Here is a 13,500-nt window from a genome sequence, read left to right as displayed (position 1 = left end):
CCGGTCCATCGTCCTCCCGTAGTCGACATTGCACACGTGACAGTCCGAGACACACAAGCTTCGTAAACATCACAGTCAGCGTCACTCGCTCCTACTTAGGGCACTAGAACTGGTCCCTCATTATACGCTAGTGTACATTCCACCAATTACAGTCATTCCAGTGTACATATTATGTGCTAATGAATTTTCAGGCACTACAGAGCCTCGAACCCTTCCATTGCAATGGCCTGCCATCCGTCCGCCTCGGCGCTCCGGTTAATATCAAACAACTTCCCGTAGCACTCCGAGCCCTGTATAGAGAAATGAGCGTATGGATTGCTTGCTTGCAGCCTTGCTCCGCAACGGTAGCAGAAGTGTTGATTACATTTCACACACATCATCTATACAAAGTGACATATTGTCATGAGTAGTAAGACTAATATTTACGCTCTCTGACTCACATGATTGCAGCCAGTAGACTTTTCAACTGCGATATTACAGCCCGGACAGGAAGTCGTCGAGCCTTGCAGCCATTCGTTCGTTGACTTTTCGTCTTCGTACGCTTTCACAAGCCTGAGTACGACACCTTTTCCAAACTTCCGCTCCAGAGCCGCGCGTCCTGGTGAACCTTCCGGCAGACCCAGGTATTCCATGATTAGAGCATGCGTTACAGACTTCGGACATTCAGATAATGGCCCATGCCTTCAAGTATTAATGAGTGGGGAAGCCGAATACGAGCTGCGGTATACATTCAAAAGGACCTACCAAGTATTCTTGCAAAACGAGCAGAAGCTGAAACCACAAGCCGAGCATCTCCGGAACCGATCCCAACCAGAAGATGCATTGGGATCTGTCGGTGGCTTTGGCACAGCAGCCTGGCACAACGGTATTGGGCAATGTATAATACTGGGATCTAAACCAGATTCAGTACAGTCTCGCATTGCAATACGACCTTACATACCTTTCTCAATCTCTTTCTTCGTTCGTAGCCATTTCCATCTTATAACCTCTTTTTCGCTCACGACGCGCCGCACTTCTTCTTCGGAAGCCATACTTGCTTTCTTAACACAAGCAGGGTCTGCGCAGCCTACTCGTTCTACAGAACCTTCGGCTATGCAGAAGCTCCAGAACTCTTGAAGGCAGTCCCGGCAGAAAACATGCTTGCATTCGAGCTGTATGCACCGCACTCCTTTCAGGGAAGAAAAGCATATCGAACAAGGGTGAGAGGTTTGTGAGAACTCCTTGTTAGCCGCGTTTAGGTTGTACGCTTCAAGGATTTGAGTTAGTGGAGGTTGCGATGCTTTATGTGGGAGCCTAAATAGTGTATTGAGATGTTTGGTAACCCTGACCGGATATTTGACAGATACTTACTCACCGTATGGCATCGTCTCTAGCAATAGGTTGTAATAAGTTCAGAAAATCTCCACTACGCAGCATCTCAACCCAATTACACAGCACTCCTTCTCCTTCAGACCATGTCTCACGAAGAGTACTAGCTAGCAGTGCCTCACTGGGAAGCCATGAATGGGTCGCGTGTACAGAAGTTATAATGGGAGGGAGCTCAGATGGATATCCATTTGTAAACTTGACTGTAAGGAGTATAGGTGGCAGGTATGACAAATTGAGCGAAGGAATGCTCTTCGACGACCCAGCGGGTGCGTCAGCATTCAGTGCAGATTCACTTTGTGTGACGACCAAGACACGTCGAGGGGTACCAAACTCAATTGGGACTTCCAATCTGACCGTATCAACAGTAACCTCTAGGATATAATCTGGATAGATTGACTGTAAGACTTGCAACTCTTCCTCAAGCAGCAGCCGGTTATCAGTCATGAAGTGTAGGAGGTAAAGGGGACGATCGCATCCGAATTCCCGTGACCAAAGAATTTCCGCGTCGATCACTCCCAAATTCCAGATTTCACAACTTACCTTGTCTCTTGTTCCAGAGGTCTATCGTCTGTTTAATGGACGAGCTCACGTCGTCTCATGGTATAATCAAGGCATTAAAAGGCTCTGAGGACCCAGTATTTCCTGGTGGTCCTTCAAAGATTGAACTTGCTGGAGAAACTTGGCGATCGGCGACAATACATTTTCCGAATAAAGATGAAGTACTTGTAGAGTGGATTCTAAGCTCTTTCATAAAGCACAGCAAAGATGCCTCGGGGCCAGAGTGCGTATATATATCCCATATACCACTTATACTATTTTCTGACTTGAAGAAAGTGGGAAAAGTCTTGTTTTGTCTGCAGCATACTGGTCCCTTCTAACCGAAGTCTTTTCCACAAACGTGCCTCAGCAGCATGCACGCCAGATCGGGGCATGGTTAAGGTCTCTGCTGAATCGTTTATCAATTCTAAATATTGTCATTGCATTCTTCAAATGTGCATCGCATGGAGCCCTCGGCCGCGAGGAGCAAGTCATTGAACCATTCACCCGCTCAATGCATGCACTTTGGCCTTTGGCTTCCGCACGGATGAACCTTGATGGCTTGGCGGACTGCCTAAACGCAATTCTCGAATATTTGGCATCAGATACGACGCATTTGAATGGTCTAGCGTCTGCCTGCCTTTTGATTGTAAGGTCATTTCGACAAGCTGTAGGGAATGCATTGGGCAAGAAAAAGGTCTGTAAACCATCAACCATCGTTGATCCACCTGCTCAATATGAACGGCTCTAGGCATTTTCGTCGTTCATTCAACAAAGCTTCTTGCATTGGGCCAACCTAATCTGCATAGAATCTGCAGCCCCGATCACACTAAACCGCGAAGCAAAGGCCGTCAAGTCTGAAGTATACCAAACGGGCATCGAGATATTCTTCAGCGTCGACTCCCTAAAGTCTTCATCAAATCCGCTTGAAAGTATTCTCACCGATCCGAAGTTCTCCGCCTCCAATTTGGCGGGCTCGCAGCTGCAAATTATTTCGATGCTGTACAAATCATACATACATGAGATACGCAGGCACCGTCACGCTGTATTTGGGTCAGGTTCCAACCAGAATGAAGAGCAAACATTACATAACAAAGTCCGAGATGCTGGGTTGAAGACATTCGTCATTTGCTACAAGGCATTGTTGGAGTGCGGGAATGTGCTTGAGGTCTGGCAGAATATGTTGGCGTTGTTGAAGGAGCTCGAGGAAGCGAATCTTGTTGGGTATGGGCTTTCGGAGAAAACAGATGTCTTGAATCTTATCGCTGCATCCGCTGTTAAAGTGGTGTCGGGACCGAAAGGTGCGGGATATTCTCCTTCATGTATTCCAGGATAAACAGACCTGATAAGCAGACAATCTAGTTGAACATCTAGATGCAGCTATTCAGATCCTCTGTATCCTGGTGCGAATAGAATATGACCTTATCAATCCCTTCCTACTCGAGATTTTCTCGGGTCTCCTTGCAGTGAGTCATCCAACTTACAAGTTTCATTCGGAAAGGTAACTAACATTCTGTTTAGTTAAACCCTTCAACCCATGCCTCATCTCAAACCCTGCTCCGGGAAATCCTCGATTTTCACTCTAAAACGCGAACAATACCGGCTTACTTGGCCGCTTTACTTGAATGCTTAACTAACGGAAAGGCAATAGCGCGGTACTCAGACATGCGCATTGCACGTCGGGACTGCGTATCAGGTGCTCTGCTTTGTCTCGAACACGTGGAATATCTCTCGCGGTGTATCAAGTCTTTCCTCACGCCTGGTCAAACACCAGAGGTGACGTCTTCTTCCCTGGCCGTATTACAGAGGTCATGGTCGGCCTATTCTGGAGTACATCCAGTGGATGGAACGGACAGAGATGCAATGGATGTCGACGCAACAATATCGACAGAGTGTAAAGCGTTGGCTTATTCTCTAGTTGCACGTATTCTCGTAGTCATCATCCCATCACTTCCCTTTTCCTCCCTTTCCGAAAATGCTTGTGCCATGGTTCAAGAGAACATCGCGAATACATGGTCGGAACCACTTTCCAAAGCAATTCAAATAGCTTTTACCGACTTGGAGTCTCCGGATGACCGTTGGGCTGCGCAGTGCATCTCTGCTGCGACCTTGAGAGTTCGTCATGCGCTCTTGATGTGTCGGACCTTGAATCCTCTAGATTCGTTGAAGTCACCTGTCGCTTCGTCTGAAAGGATTGTAGCACTCATACGTACATCTGAGACAATGCCTGAGCTGGTTGTGGAACTGGTACGTGTTCACTGTTGTACGGAGGATCTCTGCTTAAGCATGTCCTCACGTTCCATTATTTGAAGCTTCGTGCATTCTTTGATATAGATGTTTGGAGAGCTACGCCTGATGAACGTGACATGCTTATTGAGGCCCTATTAGCATATCTCATGACAAATTTGGGGTCCTTCGACTCAATGGATAATTCTGATAATCATTCGCAGACTGTGTGGGATGCCTCAGTTGGCTCATTGGACCTTTTGGAGTCTGGGGGTCATACACGAGGTGCATTGGCGGTGTGGCATCTTCTGCTCGATAGATGGCTGCCTATCACCGAGTATGTCTTCTATTAATTTGCACGCGTTATAATACTGAATGAAATATTAGTGAGGTCGCGACTCAAGAACACCAAAGGCGGCTATCTCGTATATTCCTTTCATGGCTTGATTCCTGCAATGGCGTGTCCGTACAAAAGAGTATCTCTTTCGCATGGGTCCTGGATAGAGCCTTGCGGTCTGCAGCCTTCTGGGAGTTACCGAACCTCAGAGGTACTTATATTTGTCTGGATCATAGCGTAGTTTTGTCTGTTAATGGTTGTTACAGATGCTATGGTAGCCGAACTTGACGCCGCCACGCAATGTGCCGTATGGGACGATTTGCCAAAGACTCTGATGCACGTTCAGAGATCAATGGAGTCTATGAAACCAAGAAAAAGCTCAGCTATTACATGGGACGAGCAGCAAGTCCGTCTCGTATTGGCATCATTTAGCATGCTCCTCCGAGCTCCACGCGAATACCTCCCACGTAGCTCACGGTTAACATTCGTTCGACGTGCACTTGTGGCTGATCTTGTTATCGTTTCCATGGAACGTGACGGTGCTGAATTTCCTATTGAAGTTGGGAGGAAAACGAGAAGGATTATCCTTTCTTGGATTTTATCAATCTCGGACACAGTTAATATCGCAGAAATCGTTAATGTGAGTATCATTGCTCTTGCATTTGGGAATACGTGACTTGACTGCACGAACATAAAGGATGATGTTGTGGCATATACCGAGTATCTTATGCGCTCAGAAGGCTGGCAAAATGAAGATAATGTCGAACTGAGTACGATTACTCTTGAGTTGCTCGCGGTCTTCTTTAGGTAAGATAACTGAGCGAAGTCCAACTTCTCAAGCTGAATTTACTTTCATTTCTAGACAAATAATCCACTCTGCTCTTCATGGCAAAGGAGACCACATCAGGAGTGTATGTGTTGTGCTTCAAGAGCCCGCGTCAAATATTTCCCAACAGGGTCTAATGAAGTTTATCGAGATACTCGTTGCTGAATGCCCTAATGCTATGTCAGTCCTATTCATCTGAGCTATTATTCGCTTGGGAATTAACTGTTTTGATTAGAAAGTTACCGTCATCAAGCATTCAGGCGATCAGAGACCTACATTCGAATATGCATACAAGATACCTTTCCGCCATATCGATAATGTTACCTTCTTTGACTAATGTAACCAAAGAACAAGTGCTTCTGGTCCGTTCGTGGAGGATATGCCTTTCTCTGCAAAGATGGTTGAATATTCCAGGTACGCAAACGCAAAACTGTTTCTACAAAGATGCAACATGCTCACTCCGAGCTGGTGCTCACAGAATCCACGAGCTGCCTTGGTGTTCAACTGTTCGAAAGACTGACGGCGTCGAGCCGCAATTCATCTGCAGAAATAGCAGGAGTTCGCTCATTTTGCACGGAATCCTTCCTTCTACTTCTGGAAGAGATTCAAATTATCAAGGATGAAGAGCGAGTGCATCATTTAAAGCTGACTGCGTCCGCGTATTTGCTTCTTGGAAGGATGCGTCTTCTCGGTCAGTTACAGTCAATAACCGTTTTGGCATTCGGGAAATTTGAAACTTTCTGCTGTAGACGAGTCCGCTTGTGACGTGGAGCTGGGACGTATGTTGAAGTCCATACCACTATACGAGTACAAGTTCTTGCTTTCTCTGCTCCGTGAATGGATTAAGATCGATCTGCTTCGGATTGAAAGAGGTCTTGCTTCGGGCGACGATTCTAGAGCAGTGGTGCATCTATCTAACGTACTTCTTGGGAATGCACCGGAAGGTACGCAGTAGCCCCAACGGCATTACAAATTAGAGCTGAGCATTCTTTCCCTTTATGATAGGAGCTATGAAAGTTATACAGAATCACTTTGAAAAATGCTTGCATATCTTTTGTTCCAACTCAAAATTCGTGGCGGGAGATGTGGACCTCAGCGTCGAAGTCCTAGGCTTCGTGGGCAGGATATGCTCAGAGAAGGTGATCTTCATCCTGCATATAAAAAGTTTTATACTGAGTGCAAAGTACATTCATAGCCAGCATATCTTCAACATTTGGATGTAGGCTGGATTTGGCTTCTACTAGACAAGCTCCTCGCGGGTTCCACAACTCGCACGTCAGAGTCTCATCCCCGTATATTACATAACATATGCTCGATCGCGAGCTCGCTCATTCGCCTCCGGCGGGACCTCGTTACTCCGACACTCCCGCACTTGGGTATGGTCCTGCGATCCCTAATCCTCGCACTACAGGCACCACGACCACAACTAGGAGCACGGCAGCGTGCCCAGGTAGTCCATAGACTGCCGTGGTGGATCTCAGCCTCTTCGCCGCTTGGTATCACTGAAGCACGCGCTGTGGCTCGTCTCCTTACGGTACTACAGGCAAAAACCATACCGCGTACGTTCGCACCGCGAGATCGCTCAAATGAAGCGGAGAAGGGACGAACCGCAGAATCGTTGCTGGGCGCATTCTCTAAACATGCTGGTCCGGTTCTTGGTGCATATATAAACGCGCTGGTAGACCCACTAGTGGTGCTTGATGCTGGTATGCGTGAGGCACTCGCTCCTGGATTGTATGCGCTCTGTGAAGCGATGGGAGAACATGGCCGAGATGCACTTATGGTTAGTGGGTGTGATGCTGCTGGGAAGACGGTATTCAAAGCGCTTTGGACGGATTATGAAAAACAACGCTATGTAGGGAAGGGGTAGTCGTCCTCTACGGCAGCCGTTTCTCAATACGTCTCTCGTGATAGAACACTCAGCCTGAACACTGTTCCCCTTGTGATGATATTTAGGGTTGATTAAAGAGCCTGAAAACAGTGAAACTTCCAAACACTGGCTCATCATTTAGAGTATATTATTGTTAGAGTATTGACGCAGGCCAGAAAGTGATCGGCTGATCCGCCGGTCCCGCACATCGCACGTGGGTCCGTATCTGCCCCTGGTCCAGAGCCAAGGGTTGATAGCAACGGAATTAAACGCGTATCAAAAGCATGGCTATCTTCATCCATTTCTTCCCGCTCGCTTCCTTGCATTCTACATGTTTTCTGCCTTATCGAGTTTTTCATGCGGTCGCCCGTTGTGGGCGGGTATGGAGCTCAGGGTTCTCAGGCTTATGAAATAAATAGAGACTCACGCAAGCGTGTCGGAGGTTGGAAACATGCGAGAATTCTATATTTTACGGCAACAGGACGGGATTAGTTGTGAATAGGGCACTGAGATTGTGAAACGGTACTACTAACACTTCAACGCCCACCATTTTTCAACCGTGGAAGACGAGCAGCAGTGACGAGCAGCAGTGACTGCAGGCCATGGCAATCACTGTACCACCTACGTTGTCTGTTATCGTCTCAATATGGATGGAAACGCTATTCTATGGTACGTCTATCAATACATCGCGAAGAGGATCAGCGAACTGATTTGCTATCTATGCAACGATATGCTTCGGTGCTTAGGCATGAATATTGTGGTATACTTCCTCTGTATTTACGACCTATTGTTTGCCGGCAAGCATGCCAGCAAAACAGCAAAATACCTACTCGTTACACTGTCCACTCTTTTGTATGTTCATTGGTTTTCTTGATTGAAAGGTATCGCTATCTGCTTACTGACGTGCCTGACTAGATTCCTTGTTGCTACAGCACATGTGGCAGTCAACTGCCGACGCCTCATCGAAGGCTATGTAAATCCCCCTGATAAAACGGCAATGCTCAGGTACCTGATTGACATCACGCAACCGACCAATGTTACCAAAACGTTCCTTGTGGTCTTTGCGGTGGGTCATAAGAGAAACACGATTTCAACTCTTTCGTTGGCTAAGTCTTTTATCAGAACTTGTTCTCAGACATCCTAATTGTACGCCCGTCCGGTGAGGTCCCTTCAGCCGGGTATACTTATATTTGTTCTGCAGATATGGAGAGTTTACATGGTCTGGGAGCGGGGTTGGAAGATATGTGTACTTCCTGTCTTCTTGTGTACAGGCGTTTTTAGTAAGCCTACCCGCCGAAATACGTATTAAACTTTTCCTGACTGGAAATTGTAGTTAGTGGCATAACTGTAGGTCTTGACCTATTCACCGTCCGATTCCCTAAAATTCAATCGGCTGGTTACCTCACTTTCCTAGGCCGCAACGCTCGTCTCGCGTGTCACTCCTGGCCAAAACATATTCGCCAAACAAATCTCAACCTGGGGTAAAGCCCAATTCTCCCTCTCCCTCGCCATGAACGTCTCCGCCACGCTCCTCATCGCCGCACGGATCTGGTGGGTCACACGTCCCATCCGAGCACACAACCCCCAACGCATGAAGCCGTACTGGCGAATTATCGTTATCATCATCGAGAGCGCTGCATTCGCTGCGTTTGCGCAGACGATTGAACTTGCTTTCTATGCGTCGAACTTCCCTGGGGTGTTCTTCGTTGCGGATTCAGTTGTGCAGATCGTTGTAAGCTCTCTTTTTCACCGTTCTCTCGGCTTTTTCTCAACTTCGTGGAAATAACGAAATACCACATTTGCAGGCAATGAACCCTCTCCTTATCATCGCCTTCATCGGCCGCACCCGTTCTCAACAACACTCTCACACGTCATACCTCCCCACAAATCGCATGCTTTCCGAGGTTCGTTACGCCGAACGCGAAATCGACACTGAACTCTCTGAAATGGGTCCGGAGAAAACTCTTCGTCTTTCTCTTGGAAGCAACGAGAGAGGTGTTAAGGGACGTGGAGAGCTCGATACTGATCCGAGTATGGGATATAGTGAAAGGACGATGTTCTCCGACAACGACCGCCGTCACAGTGAAGTTTCGCGTCGCTCGTTTCATGCTATATGAAGCATTGTTGCATTGGAGTACTTCATGTAGTAGTTGAGAAAAGTCGTATTCACCTATGTATATATCCCGTAGATCTCGGTTACTTAGTATTTTGCGAAAACCTAGTGATCTAGGAGGCACAGTGAAGGACAGAGCAAGGTCACAGTCAATCTTTACCACACTCATATTCCACAAGCCGACTTTTGCCTTTAATGCCAGAAGGCAAGTGGCGCGCTTCTGATAATTCGTGTATCTACATACGACATTGCATTATTGCAGGGATGCATAAGTCTGCTCTGGAGTTGCGAAAATTGCTAAGGGAAACAAAGTTGCAATACGAAAGGAAGTTGGAGAGAGAGCTAGTGCTACAGTCAGAATAAAAAGGAAGAAATATGGTAAATTACTCTATAAAAAGCAAGGGGAGAAGTCGTCCAAGAACGGAGAAACCGGAAGAACCAGCAAGCCAAAATCCACGTTCACCCAACGGTCTTGTGCATCGCTTCTTCTTTTTGCTCTTCCTGGTTCTCGCGTGCATTAAGCAATGATAAGTACAAGTTCCAGAAAATGCCACACGTCGCCTGGAACGGGACCCGCGCTGCAAGTGGCATGTATCGGAAGTTCACAATCTGCGCGAGAGGCCATACTTGCCAGTTCGCAGCTAGCGCGCTCGGATACAAGTCAACGTATTTGCGTTTGATATGTGCGGCGTCGCGCCCTTCGAGCATGCCCATCGCCCCGATGAAGAGTGCGAGACCGATAGGTGCCATGAAGAGTTGGTCGGCTGCGACACGCTTCGCGACGGCAAGACCGCTGACTCGAGGTACTTGGCCAATCGGGACGTTCAGTGGCGCTTGCATGTGAGGTGAACGTGGACCGAATTGAACACCTGCAGAGAGCGGATTGAAGGTACCAACCCCAGGCTTTGGAGGTTCAGCGCGTAATGGGAAGCGTTTTTCTAAGAACTTGTTCCATCGACCAAGCAGTGGACCTGAGCAGAAAAGCAGGTTAATTAGAAGGTAGGTCGTATCATTTAGTAAAACGCACCCATTGCGAAACCAAACGTGAAGAAGCGAAGCGTGCGTTGCAGGTCATATCGTGGCTCATCTTCATGCTCTTGTCGCTTTGCAGTCTAAAATCGTTTCCTATCGACAAGTGGTTCCTCTGAAACTTTATTTCCAACACTTACCGCCATTTGTCCTATCTGTGCCACACAGTCTCCGACAGCACTGAGCGTGCCATTGGTGAGTGCGAGTGTCGTGTATGGACGAGTGTCAAAACTCTGCTGATAAGCACGGGCTGCAAGAGCGATGGTAGCCATGAGACGTTGGTGGAGGAAAGGAGAGAGAACGAAAGGCCCTCTATTCATTGGGGCTCTCTCTGGTATGATGCATACTTCCGTCGAACTCCAATGGCAATTGGGTCCACAGTGACGAAAGTCATTTTGCATCCGGCTATAAATGGACAATGCACTAGTCGTGGGAATATAACATTGATGCATTGATCGGCATGCGCTATTTCTTTAATTTTCTACGACTTTCGTATTTACGTTTCTCTCTTCTCGTTACGTTAGAACTTCTAATGCTTGCTGATATGTGCAACAGGAACAGTAACTATGTTCCCTCCCCACTTCTCGAGTTTGCCACTTGGCAGACTACTTGATTGGTTGGGTCAATTTTTTGAAAAATAACGCGCTCGTGGGCCGCCATGTAATGCTGGCTAAGTCATCAATTCTAATCTCGCAAAGTACCAAACCGTTATGAAGAGACTGGACCGCTTCTCACTCTTACTGGGCGTTATCGACACCGATTACGATATGCTGGGAGCAGCTCTGTAGTCGAAGCATCAATCCATGTTGGTTCCATCTCAAGTCAGACTATAATGTACAATTGAAAACCTACCTACAGAGTCGCTTGATTAGATTTCCTCTACTCGAAAGACAGTCTGTAAACGAGCCAAGACAGTGTCCACACATTCCTCTGTGCCGACCACCACAAATTAAATTACAATATTATTCAAAGGCAATCCTATGTACTCATTCCACCCAGCAAACTATCAATGGGTCAACAAATACGTCCATAAATATATCGGCCTCTGCAATCTCCTAAACCATCGATATCCTATACAACTTCCTTTACGTCGCCAGACTTTCTCTCCGGCTTCTTTTCCGAATTCGAAGAGAACATCGTCCTATTGGTATTCCCCGAGCTCTGATTGCTAACCAGCCCAAGTTGCTCGTTATGTCCTTTCTCTTGTTCAGGAAGAGAAAGGTGGAAATGTTTGTTATCATCGAAGTTCATTTCGGATTGGTCCGTCGCGGTTGTGCGTGCAGCATAGACTGGTTCGGTGAGCATGCGCTCGGTTGGCATGTAGGATGTAAACGACTGCTTCTGTGAACGCGTCCGGCCGACGAAGGCAATAATTAGAAGCGGGTTCATGGACTAGGAATATGTTCTTCGTTATCCTGTGGCATATATCATATAAGAGTGTGATACGTACGACAATCTGCACGACCGAGTCCGCGACGAAGAATACACCTGGGAAATTCGACGCATAGAACGCAAGCTCAATTGTTTGCGCCAAAACAGCAAAGGCCGCACTCTCGATAACGATGACAATGATACGCCAATAAGGCTTCATGCGGTTCGGGTCATGTATCCGCATTGGACGAGTGACCCACCAGATACGGGCGGCAATAAGCAGTGTTGCAGAGACGTTCATCGCAAGTGAGAGTGAGAACTGTCCTTTTCCCCAGGCGGCTATTTGCTTAGCGAAGATGTTTTGGCCTGGAGTGACTTGAGAGACAAGAACGGCGGCCTAGTGCAAGGGAAGCTGTGAGATTAGCGTGGAAAATATTTAAAAATTCGGAAGACGAACAGCTATACCACAAACTATGGAAAAAAAAAAGAACTTTGTCAAAAAAAATGAATGGAAACCACAATGAAATACTATACTTACTAAATACACCGGCGCAGAGAAAAGACGGCACAATGCATATCAACAAATTTCGTTCCCAGACCATGTATATTCTCCATATCTGCATTATATCTCTTCAAGACTGATTGTAGAAAAAAATATAGAAAAACGTACAATTAGAACATCAGAGAATAAGTTCTGTGGAGTAGACGTCAAAATTTGAAATGGCCAGAAAACGGTGGATGTGAAACTCACAGCCAAGACCACGAGAAACTGTTTTGTGACATTCGTCTTTTGTGTGATATCAATCAGGAATTTGAGCTGAGAAGTTTTGTCGGGCGGATTGACATAGCCCTCAATGAGACGCCGGCAGTTGACGCTAACATGCGCTGTAGCGACCGCAAATCTGAGTAGAATAAAATTTTCAGCTAAACAGGTCCGGATTAAATGGACGATTCCAGCATACAAAATAGTGGTTAATCCAACCAGCAAGCGCTTGGTAGACTTGCTAGCGTATTTGCGAACGAAGAGAAGGTCGTATATACAGAGGAAATACACCGCTACGTTGATGCCTACTCGGACGCAAATCATAGAATGCAGGGTCAGCTCGTCGGCTCACAGATCCGTTGACAGAATGATTGGCGGCGAAGTTAAACGACGTACCGTAAAACACTGTTTCCATCCATATTGAGACGATGACGGACAGGTGTTGAGAGGAAGAACTTAAGGGGGGCACGCATAGACAAGGGGTGAGGTGACGATTGACTGCTCAGTGTCTCTCGTCCTTATATTGTATGTATTCTAACTGAGACATTATGAAGTCATTGTCTCGTGGTTTGTCTGTTGATGAACTAATCATCTCATAATACTCCCCTTCAAACTCTTACTAGTCTGAGTAAACTGGTAAGATGTTTGACTTGTGGTACATGTAACACTTTAGTTAATATATCTGCTTGTTGATTGTTTGTCTGTATGTATTTCACATTTATATACTTTAACTCAATGTAGCATTTAATAAAATCTTTCTTATGATCTAAATGCTTTGTTTGTTCTGAATATTTGAGTTTGTCCAATGTAACCATTTGTATAACACTATCATTATTACAATAGATATTAATTGGTGCATTAGAGACCTACAGAATCTCTTCAGCTAAATGAGTAAGTACAATTGCTTCCTGTGTTCCTCTTGCAAGAGCTATTAATTCAGCTTCATACATTGAATTTGCCACTAGTGTTTGTCTTTTACTTGACTACAAAACTAATGAATCACTCAAGTAAAATGTATATCCTAATATTGTACAATGCCCTTCTTGCATCATACCATCAC

At 46.3% G+C, this 13,500-nt stretch overlaps 5 protein-coding genes across 5 annotated transcripts; 2 read left to right on the top strand and 3 right to left on the bottom strand.

Moving 5' to 3' along the window:
- Positions 1 to 119: 119 nt before the first annotated feature.
- Positions 120 to 1,812, bottom strand: FOMMEDRAFT_167576 (uncharacterized protein; the record flags this gene model as incomplete). The annotated part of the gene is made up of 5 exons (XM_007265917.1): positions 120 to 380; positions 441 to 681; positions 745 to 892; positions 941 to 1,293; positions 1,355 to 1,812. The coding sequence occupies 5 exons, from the start codon at positions 1,810 to 1,812 to the stop codon at positions 195 to 197; spliced, it is 1,386 nt and encodes a 461-aa protein (XP_007265979.1). The 3' UTR covers positions 120 to 194.
- A 131-nt stretch (positions 1,813 to 1,943) lies between these two features.
- FOMMEDRAFT_155506 (uncharacterized protein) lies at positions 1,944 to 7,164 on the top strand (the record flags this gene model as incomplete). Its single annotated transcript, XM_007265916.1, has 15 exons — positions 1,944 to 2,149; positions 2,203 to 2,602; positions 2,657 to 3,206; positions 3,268 to 3,371; positions 3,427 to 4,152; positions 4,218 to 4,468; positions 4,519 to 4,679; positions 4,735 to 5,108; positions 5,166 to 5,275; positions 5,331 to 5,474; positions 5,530 to 5,656; positions 5,709 to 5,985; positions 6,044 to 6,238; positions 6,300 to 6,433; positions 6,490 to 7,164. 15 exons carry the CDS (start codon positions 1,944 to 1,946, stop codon positions 7,162 to 7,164), a joined length of 4,434 nt encoding a protein of 1,477 aa, XP_007265978.1.
- Positions 7,165 to 7,505: 341 nt separating this feature from the next.
- Positions 7,506 to 9,343, top strand: FOMMEDRAFT_19616 (uncharacterized protein). The gene is made up of 8 exons (XM_007265915.1): positions 7,506 to 7,833; positions 7,911 to 8,016; positions 8,080 to 8,230; positions 8,287 to 8,310; positions 8,366 to 8,444; positions 8,498 to 8,511; positions 8,579 to 8,896; positions 8,970 to 9,343. Exons 1-8 carry the CDS (start codon positions 7,767 to 7,769, stop codon positions 9,279 to 9,281), a joined length of 1,071 nt encoding a protein of 356 aa, XP_007265977.1. The 5' UTR covers positions 7,506 to 7,766; the 3' UTR covers positions 9,282 to 9,343.
- A 393-nt stretch (positions 9,344 to 9,736) lies between these two features.
- On the bottom strand, positions 9,737 to 10,578 carry FOMMEDRAFT_83316 (uncharacterized protein; the record flags this gene model as incomplete). The annotated part of the gene is made up of 3 exons (XM_007265914.1): positions 9,737 to 10,248; positions 10,305 to 10,389; positions 10,447 to 10,578. 3 exons carry the CDS (start codon positions 10,576 to 10,578, stop codon positions 9,737 to 9,739), a joined length of 729 nt encoding a protein of 242 aa, XP_007265976.1.
- A 799-nt stretch (positions 10,579 to 11,377) lies between these two features.
- Positions 11,378 to 12,855, bottom strand: FOMMEDRAFT_155503 (uncharacterized protein; the record flags this gene model as incomplete). Its single annotated transcript, XM_007265913.1, has 8 exons — positions 11,378 to 11,698; positions 11,757 to 12,074; positions 12,135 to 12,148; positions 12,216 to 12,294; positions 12,348 to 12,371; positions 12,429 to 12,579; positions 12,640 to 12,745; positions 12,837 to 12,855. The coding sequence occupies 8 exons, from the start codon at positions 12,853 to 12,855 to the stop codon at positions 11,378 to 11,380; spliced, it is 1,032 nt and encodes a 343-aa protein (XP_007265975.1).
- Positions 12,856 to 13,500: the final 645 nt, after the last annotated feature.

This window comes from Fomitiporia mediterranea (genome assembly GCF_000271605.1).
Source record: "Fomitiporia mediterranea MF3/22 unplaced genomic scaffold FOMMEscaffold_5, whole genome shotgun sequence".
NCBI classification, from domain to species: Eukaryota; Fungi; Basidiomycota; class Agaricomycetes; order Hymenochaetales; family Hymenochaetaceae; genus Fomitiporia; species Fomitiporia mediterranea.
The sequence above is the reverse complement of the archived record's forward strand: the minus strand, read 5'-3'. Positions and strand labels throughout refer to the sequence as shown.